Consider the following 17,190-nt stretch of genomic DNA (forward strand, 5'->3'; position numbering starts at 1 on the left):
GGACCGACCCACTGGGAGCCTCTGCAGGGCTCAGCTCTCAGTGCAAACAACCCAGCCTCCGTAGGCTTCGATTTTCCCACGCGTCACACTGGGATAACGAAGTCTCCCAAACAGGGAGGCTGGATTGGACAAAATGCAGTGGGAAGTATCCATTTCAGTGTCTGGGACACCATAGGTGTTTCAAAAAGGCAACTCTGAGCATTGGTCCAGTTTGAGTGGTAATCGCTCGCTGCCTGTCATTTTACCAGTCAAACTGGGTCGGCGGTCCGATTCCTAAACTCCACTTCCACAAGTGGTCAGAATCCCTCGCAGGCTAGACGTTGGCAGCAGGTGGAGGGCGAGGACTCGCTGCTCCTCCCTTAGCCCACATCCACCCAGCACCGAGCCTACACAGAGACTGCACAGCAACGCTTTAGCAGGAGGGGCTGTGGCGGTTAGGTGACGTCACGCAGGAGGAGGGGCTGCGTCTGTGGGCGGAGCCCCACGATGGGCTGTGCCGGACTAAGTTCCCGGCTCGGCCTCCGGAGGGAAGCAGCGGAGGGGCCGACCGGAAGTGCTTCCGCCTCCGCCCGCCTCCGCGTTCCCTGTCGCGTCTCCGTCGGCCCTGTGAGCGAGGTCGTGCCCCGGAAGTAGAGGGGCCATGTTGATGGGTGACCCCGAGAGAGGTACGGGGCGAGTGGCGAGTCCTGAGGAAAGGTAGCGCGTGGCCCGCGGGTGAGTGAGGGAGCGAATGAGGGCGGCCGGGGATCGCCCGCTTGAGCTCGGGCCGGTCGGGGCTACCGGCTCCCACCGGGGCCTCCAAGCTTCGCCCTGCCCCGCCTCAAGACCCGGTTTCCTCACGCCTCGGAGCCAGCCTGGCCCCGGGGTCTGCGTCCCTTCCTCTGGGAGTTGTACCCGGATCGGAGCCCATAGTCGGTCACTCCGCGACCTTGTTCCAGCCCCTGCGTGACGCTCTCCTTCCAGCCCTCCGTTGTTTTTCTGCATCTTTTGCATCACGGAAGACCCTCAGGGCCAAAAGGGAGCTGCTCGGCCGTTGAGGAGAAAAAAAAAGGGACAACGGTGGTGTGCCCAGGTCCGCGCAGGAAGTTAGCGAGGTCAGAGGCTACTGCTTCTGTCTTGGAGCCCAAAGTCCAGATCATTTTTATTTTTCATCCAGGTACTCTCCTCACCCCTCGAACACATACAGGCTCATACGACATTTGCTTGTTCCACACAGGGCTATCGGGAGGATTCCTCCTTACAGCGTAGTTTTGAGCCTGGTGAGCACTGGGCCCGGTGCTGGCAAAGTTTCCTGAACGCCCCGAAGTGCACACCTGTAAGACCCTCCCCATTCCAGCGAGTCAGGGTCTGGATTGTTGTGGCTAGTGTGCAAATTACTTTCTTTTGGGAACGATGTCACATACTTGGTACACACCTTTAATCTCAGTTCTGAGGTGGCAGAGACCAACGGTTCTCAGAGTTTGAGGCCAGCCTGGTTTACAGAGTGAGTTCTAGGACAGCCAGAGCTCCGTAGAGAGGCCCTGACTCAGGAAACCAAACTAAATAAAAGCACAATAAAACAAAAAACAAAGAAAGGAGTAGAGGGATGTCTCTGTGGTTAAGAGCACTGGCTGCTCTTCCAGAGGACCCAGGTTTAATTTCCAGCACCTATGTGGTGGCTCACAACTGTATGTATAACTCCAGTCTTAGGATATGACACTGTTAGACTTAAGCATCCAGGCAAATACCCAAAAGTAATTAAAACAATAACGCCACTCGGGGTGATGCTACTTATATGGCAGTGCCAGCATACAGATATAAATCCCGGTCTTTAACCACTCTAGGCCATAGTGTCTGGTAGAGTTCCATTACAGGTGCTTTTTTAGGAACAGTTCTGAAAATAACCTTGTGTAGTAAGTATCTCATGACGTCGTTATCTCTGTTGTACGATGAGGAGGCTGATGCCCACTGTATTTTTACTGAGTATAAAGTAGGGTGGCACAGCCAGGACTCAGACTCTACTTCTTGAACCCTGGTGAGCCTTAAACTGAGCTTCCCCAGGAGGGGCTGTTTACAGGGAGGGGAGGGATCTGATCCCAGCTTTGCCATGAATCCTTGGAAGTCTCTGAGTCTGGCATTAAGAAACACACACACACACACTGAGTCTGGCATTAAGAAACACTCACACAAACACACACACACACACACACACACACCCTGTCTAACAGGCCCCACTGTGGTCAATTCTGACTCTAGACTTCTGTGTCTCCTCTTCTGTTTAGAGTGTGACGTTTGGTCCCTGTCAGTCCCCCATGGCCCCGTGGAGCCGAGAGGCAGTGCTGCGTCTGTACCGGGCTCTGCTGCGCCAAGGCCGAGAGCTTCGCTACACTGATCGAGACTTCTACTTTGCTTCCATCCGCCGAGAATTCAGGAAAAATCAGAAGCTTGAGGACCTGGAAGCTCGAGAGAAGCAGCTGGAGAAGGGCCTGGTCTTCCTCCGTAGCAAACTAGGAGGCCTCATTTAGGATTCTCACTTTCCCCTTCTACCCTAATTCCAAGAAGAGGACAACGGTGCCTTCAGTAGACACTCCTGGCTCCCCACCCCACCTCACAGATGCATTAGGAAGCCTCAGGTAGGTAGATCCTTGATCCTAGAGGTTTCTTCTTTCTGTGCAGAAGCTAGGAAAGGGAAGACTTATATTATCAGAGTATGTTCTTTGCTTCCTAAAACTCACTAGATAAAGTATAGGCTACACAGAGAAACCCTGTCTCAAAAAACCAACACACACACCAATATATGTGGGTCCTTTTCTGGATTACAAACTCCACCAAAACAGAATTGGCACCATTTTATTTCATAGATTACTTTATATATGAGAATATTAGAAACGAATGGCTAAAGTCATTAGAATTGGTTCCCAAGCCAGCTCGTCTGCTCAGTTACACTGCATCATACTATGTTGCTGAAACAGAAGCGTATCATTACTGCATAGTTGATACAGCAATCGTATTTAGTGCCTGCCTTCAAATCCTGCACTGTTAACCAGTAGCTGTGGGATACAGGCAAGTCTCTAAACCTTCCTAGGACTTCATCATCTGTGAAGTAGAAATAGTAGTTCTTAACCTCTGGGTTTGGTGAGAATTTACCCAGACAGTGTACAGACAGCCCTGAAAACGGTATGTGGCAGGTGGGACGTTGGTGAGCCCTACCAGAACAGAACTGGTGTTTTATTCCATAGCCTCTTATATATTTGAGAATATTAGAAACGAGTGGTTGTGTTCTTTGTGCCCTTTCATAGAGTTGCATTTTTTTTATTGGGGGTGTGGGTGTATATGCCTTAGAATGCATGGGGAGGTCAGAAGATATGTGGGTGCGTTGTCTGTCTGTCTATCTGCCTCTCTGTTGTGGGATTAAACTCTGATCTTCAGGCTTATCAGCAACTGTCTTTATCCACTCAACCATCTCGATGGCCCTAGTTCTGTTTACTCTTTTTTTTTTGGTTTTTTTTTTGGATTTGTTTTTTTCCGAGACAGGGTTTCTCTGTATAGCCCTGACTGTCCTGGAAATCACTCTGTAGACTTGGCTGGCCTCAAACTCAGAAATTTGCCTGCTTCTGTTTCCCAGAATGCTGGGATTATAGGCGTGCGCCACCACTGTCCGGCTGCTCTGTTTACTCTTGAAGACATCGCCATTAAGAAGCTCTACTGCAGTAGGATGGCCATGTTAAATTCAGGAGCCTTTCTGAGGTCCCTTTAGATGCCGAGGATAGAAAAGACAGAGTCCATTAAGAACTTTATACTAGGACTGGAGACACAATTCAGTGGTTATGAGTACTTGTTTTTGCAGACGATCCAAAATCAATTCCCAGCACTCATAAGATGGCTCATAACTGTCCATTACTCCAGCTTCAAGGGATCGGATGATTTCTTCTGACCTCCATAGGATCAGACACACACATGGAGCATTGACAATAAGATAAATATCTTAAGAACAAAAAACAACCTTAGACTAAGGAGGAATTTAGTGGGCAGTAATTCAGATATGAACAGGGCTACTCCAGGGCTCGGTATAAAAAGCTGTGGAGATAAGGAGGAAAGATGGCTCTCTCTCAGGTGACAGGAGAGACGTGTAGTTACAGAAAAGGCATTTGAGGTCTGCTTCAGATGAGAAGCAGAGCCGGGCAGTCTTCACAGCCTTCTAAGAAGGGAATGACAGTCACATTTCTGTCTTGGAGTGCCAGGGTAGTGTGGAGTGCCAAGGTAGTGTAGGACTTGGTGGGGTGGCTTGCTGGCTGAGAGGAGAGGAAAGAAGCTGAAGCAGAGCCACAGGAACCTTGGGCATAGCTGTACAGCGTGCAGTTATTCCGGTACTCGGAAACCTGAGGTGGGAGGGGCCTTGGTTTGAAGCTAGCCTGGGCAACATAGTTGATGTTTTAAAACAAGGAAAAGAAAGAAAGGCAAAGAGTATAGCTGTGGTATAAAGCTAGCCAGTTAGAGGGTAGAGGGTAATGCTTGCTGAGACAGAAAGCAGGAACCTATAGTGTCTTTCAGTTCTCAGGATGCCCATGTAAGTCCTCTGCTCAGGGAAAGGTGGTGGGTCTGAAGAAGTAGGGAGTTACTGAAGTACATTCTGATGTTTTGATTGTGAGTTGTGCTAAATCTTGCCATCAAGGGAAAAATGAGAAGCTAGGTATGGTGGTACTAACCTGTAATCCCAGTGCTCAGGAAGCTATGGCCAGAGGACCACAAGTTCAAAGTTAGCCTGGGACAGGTAGTAAATTTCAGGTCAGCTCTGGCTGTATAGCAGACTTTGTCTGGGAAAGCCTGAGACAGGTAGTAAATTTGTCCAGAAGAAACAAACAAAGCAAAACAAAACCTTCAAATGCCACAGGGTTAGTTCATTCATTACAGTAGAAAATGTGCCAGACATCACACTCATGGCAGGAGTGTGCCAGAATGCTTAGGTGAAGCTGTAGCCTAGTGGTTAGAGCAGCTGTGCTGTCGCAGATTGGATGGGAGTCCTGTAGATGAGTTCTCCCAGCAGTGTAAGCTCTGGATTTAAACCCTGGCTGCACACTTGTCTGACATGTAAGTTACTCTGGGCTAGTTATAACATGTACCTCAGTTTCTTCATCTTTAAAATGAAGATTACAACCAGGTATGGTAATACATACCTGTAATCATACCACTTGAGAGGAGGCAGGAGGATCAGGAGGTCAAAGCCAGTGCTGGCTACATAGGTAGTTTGAGGCCAGCTGGGGTGACATGGTTCTGGGGTGGGGGGACTCGTTGATAACCCCATGAAACACTGTATGAAGACCCAAACAGTCAGGATGAGTCACCTGGTGTCTGCTGAGGTTCAGTAATTGGACAGCTGTGCACCAGAGACCTGGCATAGTGCATAAGTAATGGTGGATGGAGATGGAGGCTTCAAGAGGCCTGCCTGTCTTCTCAGGTCTTTTTTGGCCCCTAAGTAGTGTCATATTTTTCTGTCACTTGGGAATAGAAGTCTTAAGAAAGACCTGTAGTCAGCCAGGGAGGTTACAGACTTACATAGAAAGGTAGTTTTCTTCTTTTTTTTGGGTGGTGATGCTGGAATGGAACCCGGAGCTTAGAGCATGAAACACAAATGCTCTACCATCGAACTATTCACAGCACCTAGTGTGATAGCTTTTGGTTGGCTTTGAGGGAAATGGCTTCTAAGTTCTAGTTAGTTAGTTAGTTCGTTAATTTTCGGATGGGTCTCACTATGTAGAACTGGCTGGCCTGGAACTCATTTTGTAGACCAGGCTGACTTCATAGAGATCCCTGGGATTAAAGGCTGTAAGCCCTTTTACTTTACATGTTTTGTCTCTGAGGAGAGTTGGGAGGAAGGCTGAAGGCGGGAGAAGGCCAGTGGCAAACTGCTTCTGAGGCCCTTTTGGGGTAGTGTTTGCTGAACCACTGCGTTCACTGGGTTAGTTACTGTCACATGCACCCATGCTGCACATGGTTATGGAAATGCCTGGATTTATTCAGTTACGTTCCACTTGTATTCTGTCTAGCTAGGGAACTACAAGGCTTTAATGTCCTCACTAAGCAGAAACATGGGTATTGTTGTATCATCTGTGTATCTACAGAAATAGTTCCCATAAAGCTTGCTTGAGTTGTTCACAGAGCACAGTTACCCCAGTGACCTCTCCTGGTCACTGTTTTGTTTTTTTTTTTAAAGCTATTTTAGGTAGTTAAAGTGCGTAGGTCAGTTGTATCATGCAACAGGTTTCCAGCACTTTTTGTTTTTCAACCTGGCTAATCTGAAACTGATTAAACACAGAGCTCCTCCTTGCTTGCCCTGAGGAGCCAAGCCTGACTCCCTGCCAGGGGAGGAGTCTTACATCTACTGGAGGTTGGAGGCAGTAGAATCAGGGTTGATGACAGTAACCTGAATGAGGGGGGTTTAAAGACTTTACCTCCCTGTGAGCTTGTGGGTGTTCTCTCCCAGGACACCAGGTCTGGGGTGCCACTTAGTCCTTGGTAGGGTGAGTATTGGATTAGATGACTGGGGAGGCCCTTGACAAGCCTGCCCTGCTTCCTAGCTTTGATATCAAGCCCAGCAGTTTCAGTGTTCTTGAGGCTGTTTGAACTTCGTCTTAAAAAACATGCAGTGTGGCTGGACAGCTGGTTGCAGCCCTTCTCTCTGGGGATGGCCGTCCCTCGGAGGCCAGGATTACAGTGGACGAGGTGCTTGCATAAGGTGCTCCAACCAGTGCTTTCCTCATTACAGCCTGTGATTTGGGCCATGAAGTAATCATAGCTGGGAGGTGAAGGGGCCCATTTGAGGTCACTCAACAAATTAACTCAGGCCCAAGGCAAGTATTCAGGTCTCAGGATTCCTGACTAAAACCCATGTTTTACTGTTACACTGAATCCGCTGTGATCTTCCGAGACATCCTCTGGGCTAAGGCCTGGCGGGCTCAGTGAGACCTCTGCTGTCTCTGGCTTGGAAGGAGGCAGAACCCTCCTTCCTGCTGCTTCTTTAAAGGGTGGTTTAGAGGGTTCTGCAGCTAGTGCTTCCCCTTGTTGTCAGTCTACCTGTAAAGGTTTTTCTTAAAATGGAGGTCATTTGTGGACTTGTGAGTGTTCTGTCTTTCCTGGTCAGAGTGCCCTGCCTCTGCTGGCTGTCATGTATCCCACCTCCATGGCTGGAAGGACGGTGACTATCTGCCTTACCTGACCCCATGTGTACATGCCGTGTTTAACTCTTCTTTGGCTTTTCTGAGCATTTGAGGTGGGAATATATTTTAATTGACCAAATAATCTCTCATTATATCCCTGAACCTAAAGCTTTAGTTGAAAATAAAAGATAGTGGAGAGGAAAGTGCTGTTCTATGAGCATAGTGAGGGAAAGAGTGTTTTTGGATTTGACAGTGAGTCCTTTTTGTTGTTTTAAATGTGGCTTCCGTTACAAGCGTCTGTCACCACGCCTGTCTACCTAACATTCCCAGAGCAGAGGCTAAAGGAGACCCTGCTTTCCTACCAGAGCCACATTGTAAACAGGAGGGACGTCTGTCCTGTATGGGGGGTATACCAGGGTTCTCTTCAGTCACAGGATTTATGGGTAGTCTCCCTATAGTCAGGGGATTTGTTGATGACTTATAGTCTGTAGTCCAACTTCTCAACAATGGTCAACAGCAGCCTTGGATTGAAGTCCAAGGATCTAGCAGTTGCTCATACCCACAGAGCAAGCAGGCTAAGGAGAGAGAATCTTCTTTCTTCCAATGTCCTTATGTAGGTCTCCAGCAGAAGGTGTGGCCTAGATTAAAGGTGTGTACCACCACACCTGGATCTGGGACTTGATTTGTCCCAGATGACCTTGAACTCAGATCCCCTTGCCTTAGTCTCCTGGATTCATAGCCCCTATGCCTCAAGATCTCCATGCCAAGATCCAGTCAGAAACTTGAATCTCCCAGCCTCAAGATCAGGATCACAGGTGTGCCTTCCAATTCTGGATTGTAGTTCATTACAGATAAGTTTAAATCCAGGCACAGTGGTGCATACTGTTAATCCCAGGAGACAGGCATGCAGATCTCTGAGCTCATAGTCAGTCCTCAGAGCAAGATCCAGGACAGACAAGCTTAGGTAGTAAAGGAGTTGGAAAATCATCGTCGTCGTGTCTCCCCCCTCCCCCCCCCCCCCCCCCGCCCCCCACAGGGTTTCTCTATATATAGCGCTGGCTGTCCTGGAACTCACTTTGTAGACCAGGCTGGCCTCGAACTCAGAAATCCGCCTGCCTCTGCCTCCCACAGTGCTGGGATTACAGGTGTGCGCCACCACTGCCCGGCTGAGTTGGAAAATCGAAAGCTAGTGACAGTGTAATAGAACAGGGAGGCCATGTTCCAGTTCATACAAACAGCAGAACTCAGCAGCTTTGGTCATTTGTCTCCGGCTTTATATTTAAAAGGAGAGGGAGACTACTGGGACAATTGATGCTGGTTAGCTGGAGCTAAGAAATTAGTGGTGATTAAGAAGAGACCAGCATCATTGAGGTGAAATCTTCTGGGAAGTGTTTTCTGAGAACACAAAGAAGCTGCAGTCCAGAGATAGGCAAGGTTGTATCTCGTGCTGCAGCTGGACTTGGTAATGTGTAAGAGTCACCCAGGTAGCACTGGTTTTGAAGACATGGGGTCATGAAGAGCAGCTGAGGCTCAGCACTGTGAGAGGCCATGGAAGGCCATTGGTGAAGATGCAACCTCAGTTGCAGTTGATGTCCCAGGACTGAAGGGGTCATGCAAAGAAGTTGAGGCTTAGCACCATGAAGAGAGTCTATGAGAGGCTATTGGTGAAGCCTAGCTGCAGTAGAAGACCCCAGTGTATTGGAGATGCCAGTACCATGAATGACCACCAAGAACAGCAGAGGCAGTGGAGTGGATCAACCAGAGCTTAGAGTGCTAGAGGGTAGAGCTGAAGAAGTGACTCCAGCCCTTAGGAGGAGCGCAGAAGATCATGTGTGGATCCCAGACATTGAAACAAGAAGTTGCAACACTGAAGTTACCTTGGGGACCCCAAGATTTTTGAAATGCCAGAGCCAAAGAATATCTGCTGAGGAATGCTGTTAATAGGGAATGGAACCAGCCTAGGAAAAGAAGTTTGTTGCAGTCAACAAAGATGAAAAAGGAGTTGGAGATCTGAAGACTGCTTTGACATCAACCTTGGATGTAGAGTTTTGAGTTTGCCTAGCTGGTTTCCTGTCTTGATTTGGGAATTACAGTTAAGTGATTGGATGAATCTCAGAAGAGGCTTTGAACTTTGGACTTTTTTTTTTTTTAATTTTAACTTTGGACTTTTAACATTGTTGAGATTGCTATAGACTATTTTGGAATTTGGACTAAATGCGTTTTGCATTATGTTTAGGTATGGCCCCCCATAGACTCATATGTTTGAACAGGCCTATGGGAGCCAGGGAGTGGAATGTGGTGGTTTGTATATGTTTGGCCCAGGGAGTAGAACTATTAGGTGTGGTCTTGTTGGAGTGGGTGTGGCACTGTGTGCATGGGCTGAAGACTAATCCTAGCTACCTGTAAGTCAGTCTTCCACTAGCAGCCTTCAGATGATATATAGAACTCTCAGCTGCCGCCACCATGCCTGCCTAGATGCTGCCATGCTCCAACCTTGATGATACTGGACTGAACCTCTGAATCTGTAAGCCAGCCCCAGATATATGTTGTCTTATAAGACTTGCCTTGGTCATGGCGTCTGTTCACAGCAATAAAACCCTAACTGAGATAGTGGGGTGCTTCACTGGAGTACAAGCTCAGACTGATTATGAACTTATGTTTGCTGGTCCCTGGTCTGTGGAAGGTTCTCTGCTGTATACACTGGTGTTTCTTTTCCTGTCATGGAACGTGGTACTTCCCTCTGGACCTTAGAGTATGCAGCTCTAGATTTCACATGCAGTAATCTTGGCTGTGTTGGGGAGGGACATAAAGAGGGGCTTCTGTGGTCCCAGGCAGTGATGGCTATGTTGTCTTCATCTCCAGGTGAGCAATGGCAGGCGCTGGTGAGCGCAAAGGCAAGAAGGATGACAATGGCATTGGCACGGCCATCGATTTTGTGCTCTCCAATGCCCGGCTGGTGCTGGGTGTGGGTGGAGCAGCCATGTTGGGCATCGCCACACTGGCAGTTAAGCGGGTAAGTGTGGGCAGCCTGGTCTCAGGATGGGAGGTGGTAAGTTACCTACAAAGAGGAGCTCTCCTGAGGTAGACTGACCACATAATTGGATCATAACTCACTCCTCTGGCAGCTTGCTTCTTGGCTTCTCCATAAACAGATTGCTGGAGATGTAAAGAAATGTATCCCAGCAAGTAAAACACAGCAACCAACCCAACTACCCTTTGATTTTTGTTGTTGTTGTTGTTTTGTTTTTTTGTTTTTCAAGACAGGGTTTCTGTGTGTAGTAGCCCTGGCTGTCCTGGAACTCATTCTGTAGACCAGGCTGGCCTCGAACTCAGAAATCCGCCTGCCTCTGCCTCCCAAGTGCTGGAATTAAAGGCATGTGCCACCACTGCCCTGCCTACCCTTCCTTCTTTGATGACATGATTTAGAATAGCAATCACACATATACTTCTGTTCCTGTCTCTTACTCTTATTTTTAAAGCATCTACCTCTAACTGCATTCTCTGACACACCTAGCTAGCACTTAGAACAGTGCTTAGCATGCAGTACCTCTGAAGTACAGAGAACCCTTTTAGTCCATGAGTTCCACATCATAGTTTCAGCTGACCAGACTCAAAATACTTTGTTAAAAATTGCATTTGTGGGCTGGAGGGATGGCTCAGGAGTTAAGAGTGCAGACTGCTCTTGCAGAGGTTCTGAGTTCGATTCCCAGCAGCCACCTGGTGGCTCCTAACCATCTGTAATGGGATCTGATGCCCTCTTCTGGTGTGTCTGAAGGCAGACAGTGTACTCACACATAAAATAAATCTTTTAAGAAAAAGGGAGAAAGGACAAACCTAATAGTTTGTCTTAAAAAGGTGACTTCTAGGTAATACCAGTGCTTTCTTTATTACAAAACAAATGCCTTTTTATGTGTACCGTAATTTAATTCGTACACTAGAATTCAGATCATGAATGGCTAATAGTGATTTTTTTTAGACAGGTCTGATTGACTTGTAAAGTGGAAAAAAGTTGTCTGGAGATGTGATTCAGTGGTGGTGTTTACCCAGCATGCACAAGGCCCTGGGTCCCATCCCCTGTACCACTACTATCAACAAAGACAACAAAAAAAATCTCTTGGACTTAATGGGGCAGAGAGTCCAGGGAAGGAGGGGTGTTGGGAATGAGGCAGGAGGAGGAGGGCTGGTATATGTCCCAGGTCCTCTCTGGTATTGTAGATGTACGACCGGGCAATCAGTGCCCCTACCAGCCCCACCCGCCTAAGCCATTCAGGGAAGAGGAGCTGGGAGGAACCAAACTGGATGGGCTCTCCCAGACTATTGAACAAGGACATGAAGACAGGCCTGAGCCGCTCCCTGCAGACCCTTCCCACAGACTCTTCTGCCTTTGACACAGGTGAGAAACTCCTTGAGCCCTCTGGGGCTGCTTCTGGACTTAGAGCTGCTGTGGTGTAGAGACACTTCTCAGCAGAGAATGTCAGACATTTGTCCTTTGTGCCAAGTCCTTTTCCTTCCTGGGACTGGGGCTTTCGTGGCCTAAGCAAGCTTGGGCAGAGCTCATGTGCCTCTCTCTCTTGCCTTGGCAGATACATTCTGCCCACCCCGGCCCAAACCATTGGCCAGGAGGGGCCAGGTAGACTTGAAGAAGTCACGACTCCGCATGTCCCTGCAGGAGAAACTTCTTTCTTACTACCGGAACCGGGCAGCCATCCCTGCTGGAGAGCAGGCTCGGGCCAAGCAAGCCGCGGTGGACATATGTGCTGAGCTCCGGAGCTTCCTGCGGGCCAAGCTGCCTGACATGCCGCTTCGGGACATGTACTTGAGTGGCAGCCTCTACGATGATCTGCAGGTAATGCAGATCTTATCACAGTTGGGCTGGGCGTGAACAGATGCTTCTCAGTACTGGGAATTTTCAAGAAAGTCGTTGTTTCTGGGCCTCAACCAGAAAGCTTTGCTTCGTGCTTACAAATCCTGCCCCACAGTAGTGTTTGTTTCTCTGCTTCATCTTTTCTCATTTTTACGTCATACTTATACTTTTTAAGTTGCCTTAGGGGGTAGAGGTGTAGCTCAGTTGGTGTAGCCTAGTTGTATTAGTCCCTGGGTTCAAGTCCAGGGACTTGTTTCATAAAATAGTCAACAGACCTATGACACCTATCATGTCAACACTCAGGAGATAAAGGGTCAAAAGATTGAGGTCAGCTATGTAGTTTGAGGCCAACCTCGATTATATGACATCCTATCTCAAAAAATAAAAAATCAAAACCTAGAACCAGGGCAGCTCTAAGAAACCTGCCCTCTGCTGTACTCTTGTCCTGCTTTCTGTATGTGCTAATTGAACCATTGGTTTCCATTGCTGTTGGCAAATACAGTATGGTTGGGACTTTTGCTGTAGGTAGCATATGTCTTAGGCATAGTAAAGCCCTTTAAAACTTTTAATTCTGGGGCCAGTGAGATGCCTTAGCAGGTAAAGGTGCTTGCCACCAAATCTGATGACCAAAGTTCAATTCCTGGGTCCCATGGTTGGAGAGAATTGACTCTTGCAAGTTACCACTGACCTCTGCATTATCAAAAGCGCGCACACACACACACACCACACATACACACACCACACACACACACACACACACACACCACACACACCACACACACCACACAGACACACACACACCACACACACACACACACACACACACACACCACACACACACACACACACACCACACACACACACACACACACACACACACCACACACACCACACACACACACACAGAATTAAAAACAAAACCAAGCCGGGTGGTGGTGACACACGCCTTTAATCCCAGCACTTGGGAGGCAGAAGCAGGCGGGTTTCTGAGTTTGAGGCCAGCCTGGTCTACAGAGTGAGTTCCAGGACAGCCAGGGCTATGCAGAGAAACCCTGTCTCGAAAAAAGAAAACAAAAAACAAAAAAAAAACAAACCCAAACCTAACTCTTTGTAATTGTGCTCTGCAGGTGGTGACAGCTGACCATATCCAACTCATCGTTCCCCTTGTACTGGAGCAGAACTTGTGGTCATGCATACCTGGGGAGGACACCATCATGAATGTCCCTGGTTTCTTCCTGGTTCGTCGTGAGAACCCAGAGTACTTTCCTCGTGGTAGCAGTTATTGGGACCGATGTGTTGTAGGTGGCTACCTCTCCCCAAAGACAGTGGCAGACACCTTTGAGAAGGTGGTGGCAGGCTCCATCAACTGGCCAGCCATAGGGTCCCTCTTAGACTATGTGATCCGACCAGCACCACCCCCAGAGGCCCTGACACTAGAAGTTCAGTATGAGAGGGACAAACATCTTGTCATTGACTTCTTGCCATCAGTGACCCTTGGTGACACTGTCTTGGTGGCCAGACCACACCGGTTAGCTCAGTATGACAACTTGTGGCGTCTGAGCCTTCGTCCTGCTGAGACAGCACGCTTGAGGGCTTTGGACCAGGCGGACTCCGGCTGCCGGTCTCTGTGCCTCAAGATCCTCAAGGCCATATGCAAGTCCACTCCAGCTCTGGGCCACCTCACTGCCAGCCAGCTAACCAATGTCATCCTCCACTTGGCCCAGGAGGAGGCTGACTGGTCTCCAGACATGTTGGCTGACCGCTTTCTACAGGCCCTGAGGGGACTCATCAGCTACTTGGAGGCTGGAGTCTTGCCTAGTGCCCTGAACCCCAAGGTGAACCTGTTTGCAGAGCTCACCCCTCAAGAAATAGACGAATTGGGATATACCCTCTACTGCTCGTTGTCTGAGCCGGAGGTGCTGCTGCAGACGTAGGGCAGGTACAGGCCCAGACTCTCCCTCCGTTAGAAACACTTGGCTTCATGCTTGGTGCCTCACAGGGTCCCTAGGTGCCTCCTCTTTTGCTGGTAATGGTCCTGGTCACTTCACGCTGATGAGAATGACATCCCTTCGGTTTTCCCACACATCCCTATTTTTTAACCAAACACTGTGCTCCCTACTTGCCGCCTTACTCTAGGCTGATTTTTTTTTCCCCTTTGGAACAAACAGAAGGTGTGGAGTGCTGGCCTCAGCCTTTGGGTGTTTTGTTTTTGGCCCAGATTTCTTGCTTTTCTGTCTGCTCTGTCCTATTCTGCCCCTTGGCCTCTCGTTCGCTGTCATGTCTTTCTCTTTCTTGGTCACACCTGTGGCTCTTGTCCCCAGAGCACATTTGCCTAATGAAGATGTTGCCAGTAGTTGATGTCACAGCAGAGTGCTTGCATGTTTGCAAGCTGAGCTCTGTAGAGTAATAAGACAGTATTTAGGTTTCTGGGGTGCGGCTGGCAAAGAAACCTCTGCCCTAGCAAATACGCCTTTGACCCCGGTTCCTGGAAAACAAGCTCATCTCCCCTCCCTTCCCTAAGCAGCTCCTGTTTATCTGAGAATTTTGAATGTGGGGATGGTACATTGACCCACACTGGAGGTGCAAGATGCAGCTATTTTATTGGAGGACTATTGAGGTACTTCTTTATGGCTATCAGTGAAAGCACAGGGCTGGGGTCTGAAGCTGATTTGGAGAGCCTTTGTGTTCCCACTGTTTGTTTCTATATGTCATCAAAGTCACACGACAGGGAAGGCTTGGGGATTTCACAGGCAGTACCTCTAAGATGCTGGTTTCCCCTTAATTGTGGTAGAAGATGGCCTTGCTTTAGCCACAGAGGCCATGGGAAGGCAAAGGAGGCAGAGTGTCAGCTGGAACCCAGTGACTGACAGACTGACAGACTTCCTTGACAGACTTTACCTTTCTTAGGTGTTGCCTTAGAGCAAGAACATATCCAGGGCCAGTACCTCCACCTGACCCTATCCTTAGGAAAGGAGAGTGTTTGCTGAGCACTGTAGGCTCCTCCACAGACCAGAGGGCACATGACCATGCCAGCTCCAATCCCTCACTTGACTCCTGGGGAGATTGGTGCTACCTAGGAAGAGAGTACATAGATAAGACCCACAGAACAGAGTTCGGGCTTCCCATGTTGCTGCTGAGATTGCTATTTATGGCCATATAATCATATCCTATGGGTGGGGGAAGGGACATTTAATATGTCATGTCAGTGTGTCCTTTTTCTTCCGTTCATGACAAGAGACTGACAGTAACTCTGGTTCTGACTTGCCCATCTAGTATTGTGTTCTCCCGTCAGGTCTTCTTCATCTATTCTTACTACCTCTCCATCAGTGTGATTCTGGTGACGCACTCTGTGACTGTGTTGGCCCTTCCTAATGAGGGTGACACAAATGACTATAAATAGCACTGACCCTGCAGCAAACTATTTGAAATTAGGGTAGAGACACACCCCCCTCTCCCCATAGGAGGTTGAGCCAGGCTATATATTTAGCCTTTCTTCCTTTTCTCCTATATATGTGTAAAGACTTCTTCAGGAGTTTCTTTTTGATTTGTGTAAGATAGTATGAGAAACTTGATAAAGCCAAGAACCTTAACTGAAACATGCCTCCCTGGTAGTTAATAAAAGTGAAATAGGAGCTGAAAACATCTATTACTAAGTTGGACTGAGTAGGCACAGAAGGGCTGGCATGGATGGTCCAAGGTTCTAGCTGCTGCCTGTTGGAGGGAGAGTTGATAGAGTGCTGCAAAACCAGACTTTAGATAGGAGCTAGATTTCCTGTCAGAAGTATTATAAGACTCCTAAGCTGTCATCTCTGAACTGATTCCATTTAGGATGCCAGGAAGAGTGTAAATGAACCCCAAAACTGAAGATGCTCAAGGCTCTAAAAGTCCTAAGTCAGCCATATGTTACTGAATTTAGGAAGAGCAATGAATTTATCGTTTGTCATTGTGAATTTAGGGAAATCAATGAATTTATTGCCTGTCTTTTTGAACAGCTTTGACTTTGGACTATGCTTTGCAAAACCAAAATTCTGACTTGGCCCTTTTATAAGCACGAATCTCTTAGAAGTCTTCAGAATAAGGACAGGTGGGGCCAGCTCTATCCTGGTGGGTTTGTGGATTAGCTGGGCACGCCTTCTTTGCTGTCATTCTTGGTTATAAAGTATGGGAGGCAGCCACATGTTCTGGGATGGTTGGATGGAAGAAAAGATATTCTGCCCTGCTTCCCTCTACTTTGTTGGAAGGCCCACTTGGCTGTGCCACTACTCTGCTTTTCTCTTCAGTTACCCCCATTTTTGCCTGGAGGAAATACCACTGTTCGGCCCCTACTTCTGCCTGGGAGGGATTTTGACATTGTCAAGATTAGCAGACTATGTACTTGACGCACGCCTGAAGCTGTACTTATTACCCTGGTAAACAAGTAAATCCAAGGGTTTTTGGTGGGTTCTTCTCTGTTGCCCTTTCCCAAAAATGGAATTCAGCAGTATTTTTCTTCATATTAATAGTTGAGACTTTAAAAAGAGAGAGAAAAACTCCTGGAGTGGCCCATCATCTGGAGTTGGCCCTGGCTGACTTTCTTCCACTGTAATCCACTGAAGGGCTCGGATGGTTAAGACGGGTTAGCTTTAGGCTGGGGTCCTGAGAGCAGGATGCACCTTGTGTTCAGAGCCTTCTGCCAAGGTACACTTCCTTGGGATTATGACTTGATAAGACCGAGAGCCTCTGCTGCAACTCCAGCTATTTTAGTGTGAAGCTCAAGGCCGAGGTAAAGGATGAGGCACTCAGGAACAGAGTTGACCCTTGTACCAGGCTAGGAGGTTATAAGCCTCTCAGACGGAGTGCCCAGAATACCAGCATGTAGGTTCTGGATTTAACTGCAGGTGGGGCGAGGTGGGTGTTAACTTGTATTTTGACCACCTTGTAGTCTTTAAACCCTTGGTCTCTGAGGCCAGGTCCACAACTTGCCTTCCAGTCACTTGCCTGCCCTTCTGTGGTGGTCATTGTGTTGAGCTGGTAGAATGGAATCAGTCACTAATTTTTGTGTCCTGTCTTGGCTGGGTCTATATAGGAGTGGCTTAGCTCTAAGACCCAGAGAACCTTTATTCCTCTTTCTCCTTGAAGGAGAGAAATTGAACTGGTGAAAACAGCGTCTTCTGCAGCATGGGAAGAAGAAAATAAAAATCTCCTTTCCAACAA

The 17,190-nt window shown here is 48.2% G+C and overlaps 2 protein-coding genes across 7 annotated transcripts; both read left to right on the forward strand.

Moving 5' to 3' along the window:
- The first annotated feature begins 540 nt into the window (after positions 1–540).
- LOC127667572 (MIEF1 upstream open reading frame protein) lies at positions 541–2,508 on the forward strand. Of its 4 annotated transcripts, none has more exons than XM_052160674.1 (3): positions 542–714; positions 964–1,156; positions 2,262–2,508. In XM_052160674.1, exon 3 carries the CDS (start codon positions 2,292–2,294, stop codon positions 2,502–2,504), a length of 213 nt encoding a protein of 70 aa, XP_052016634.1. In that variant the 5' UTR covers positions 542–714; positions 964–1,156; positions 2,262–2,291; the 3' UTR covers positions 2,505–2,508. The 4 variants fall into 4 exon arrangements, with proteins under 4 accessions (XP_052016637.1, XP_052016634.1, XP_052016635.1 ...); XM_052160675.1 differs by having other exon boundaries at positions 964–1,094; XM_052160677.1 differs by lacking the exon at positions 964–1,156 and having other exon boundaries at positions 541–665.
- A 5-nt stretch (positions 2,509–2,513) lies between these two features.
- On the forward strand, positions 2,514–17,190 carry LOC127667571 (mitochondrial dynamics protein MID51). Of its 3 annotated transcripts, XM_052160670.1 has the most exons (5): positions 2,514–2,612; positions 9,996–10,146; positions 11,349–11,526; positions 11,717–11,979; positions 13,125–17,190. In XM_052160670.1, the coding sequence occupies exons 2-5, from the start codon at positions 10,003–10,005 to the stop codon at positions 13,929–13,931; spliced, it is 1,392 nt and encodes a 463-aa protein (XP_052016630.1). In that variant the 5' UTR covers positions 2,514–2,612; positions 9,996–10,002; the 3' UTR covers positions 13,932–17,190. The 3 variants fall into 3 exon arrangements, with proteins under 3 accessions (XP_052016630.1, XP_052016631.1, XP_052016632.1); XM_052160671.1 differs by lacking the exon at positions 11,349–11,526 and having other exon boundaries at positions 11,803–11,979; XM_052160672.1 differs by lacking the exons at positions 2,514–2,612; positions 9,996–10,146 and having other exon boundaries at positions 11,429–11,526; positions 11,803–11,979.

Source organism: Apodemus sylvaticus, chromosome 17 (genome assembly GCF_947179515.1).
Source record: "Apodemus sylvaticus chromosome 17, mApoSyl1.1, whole genome shotgun sequence".
In the NCBI taxonomy this organism is placed as follows: Eukaryota; Metazoa; Chordata; class Mammalia; order Rodentia; family Muridae; genus Apodemus; species Apodemus sylvaticus.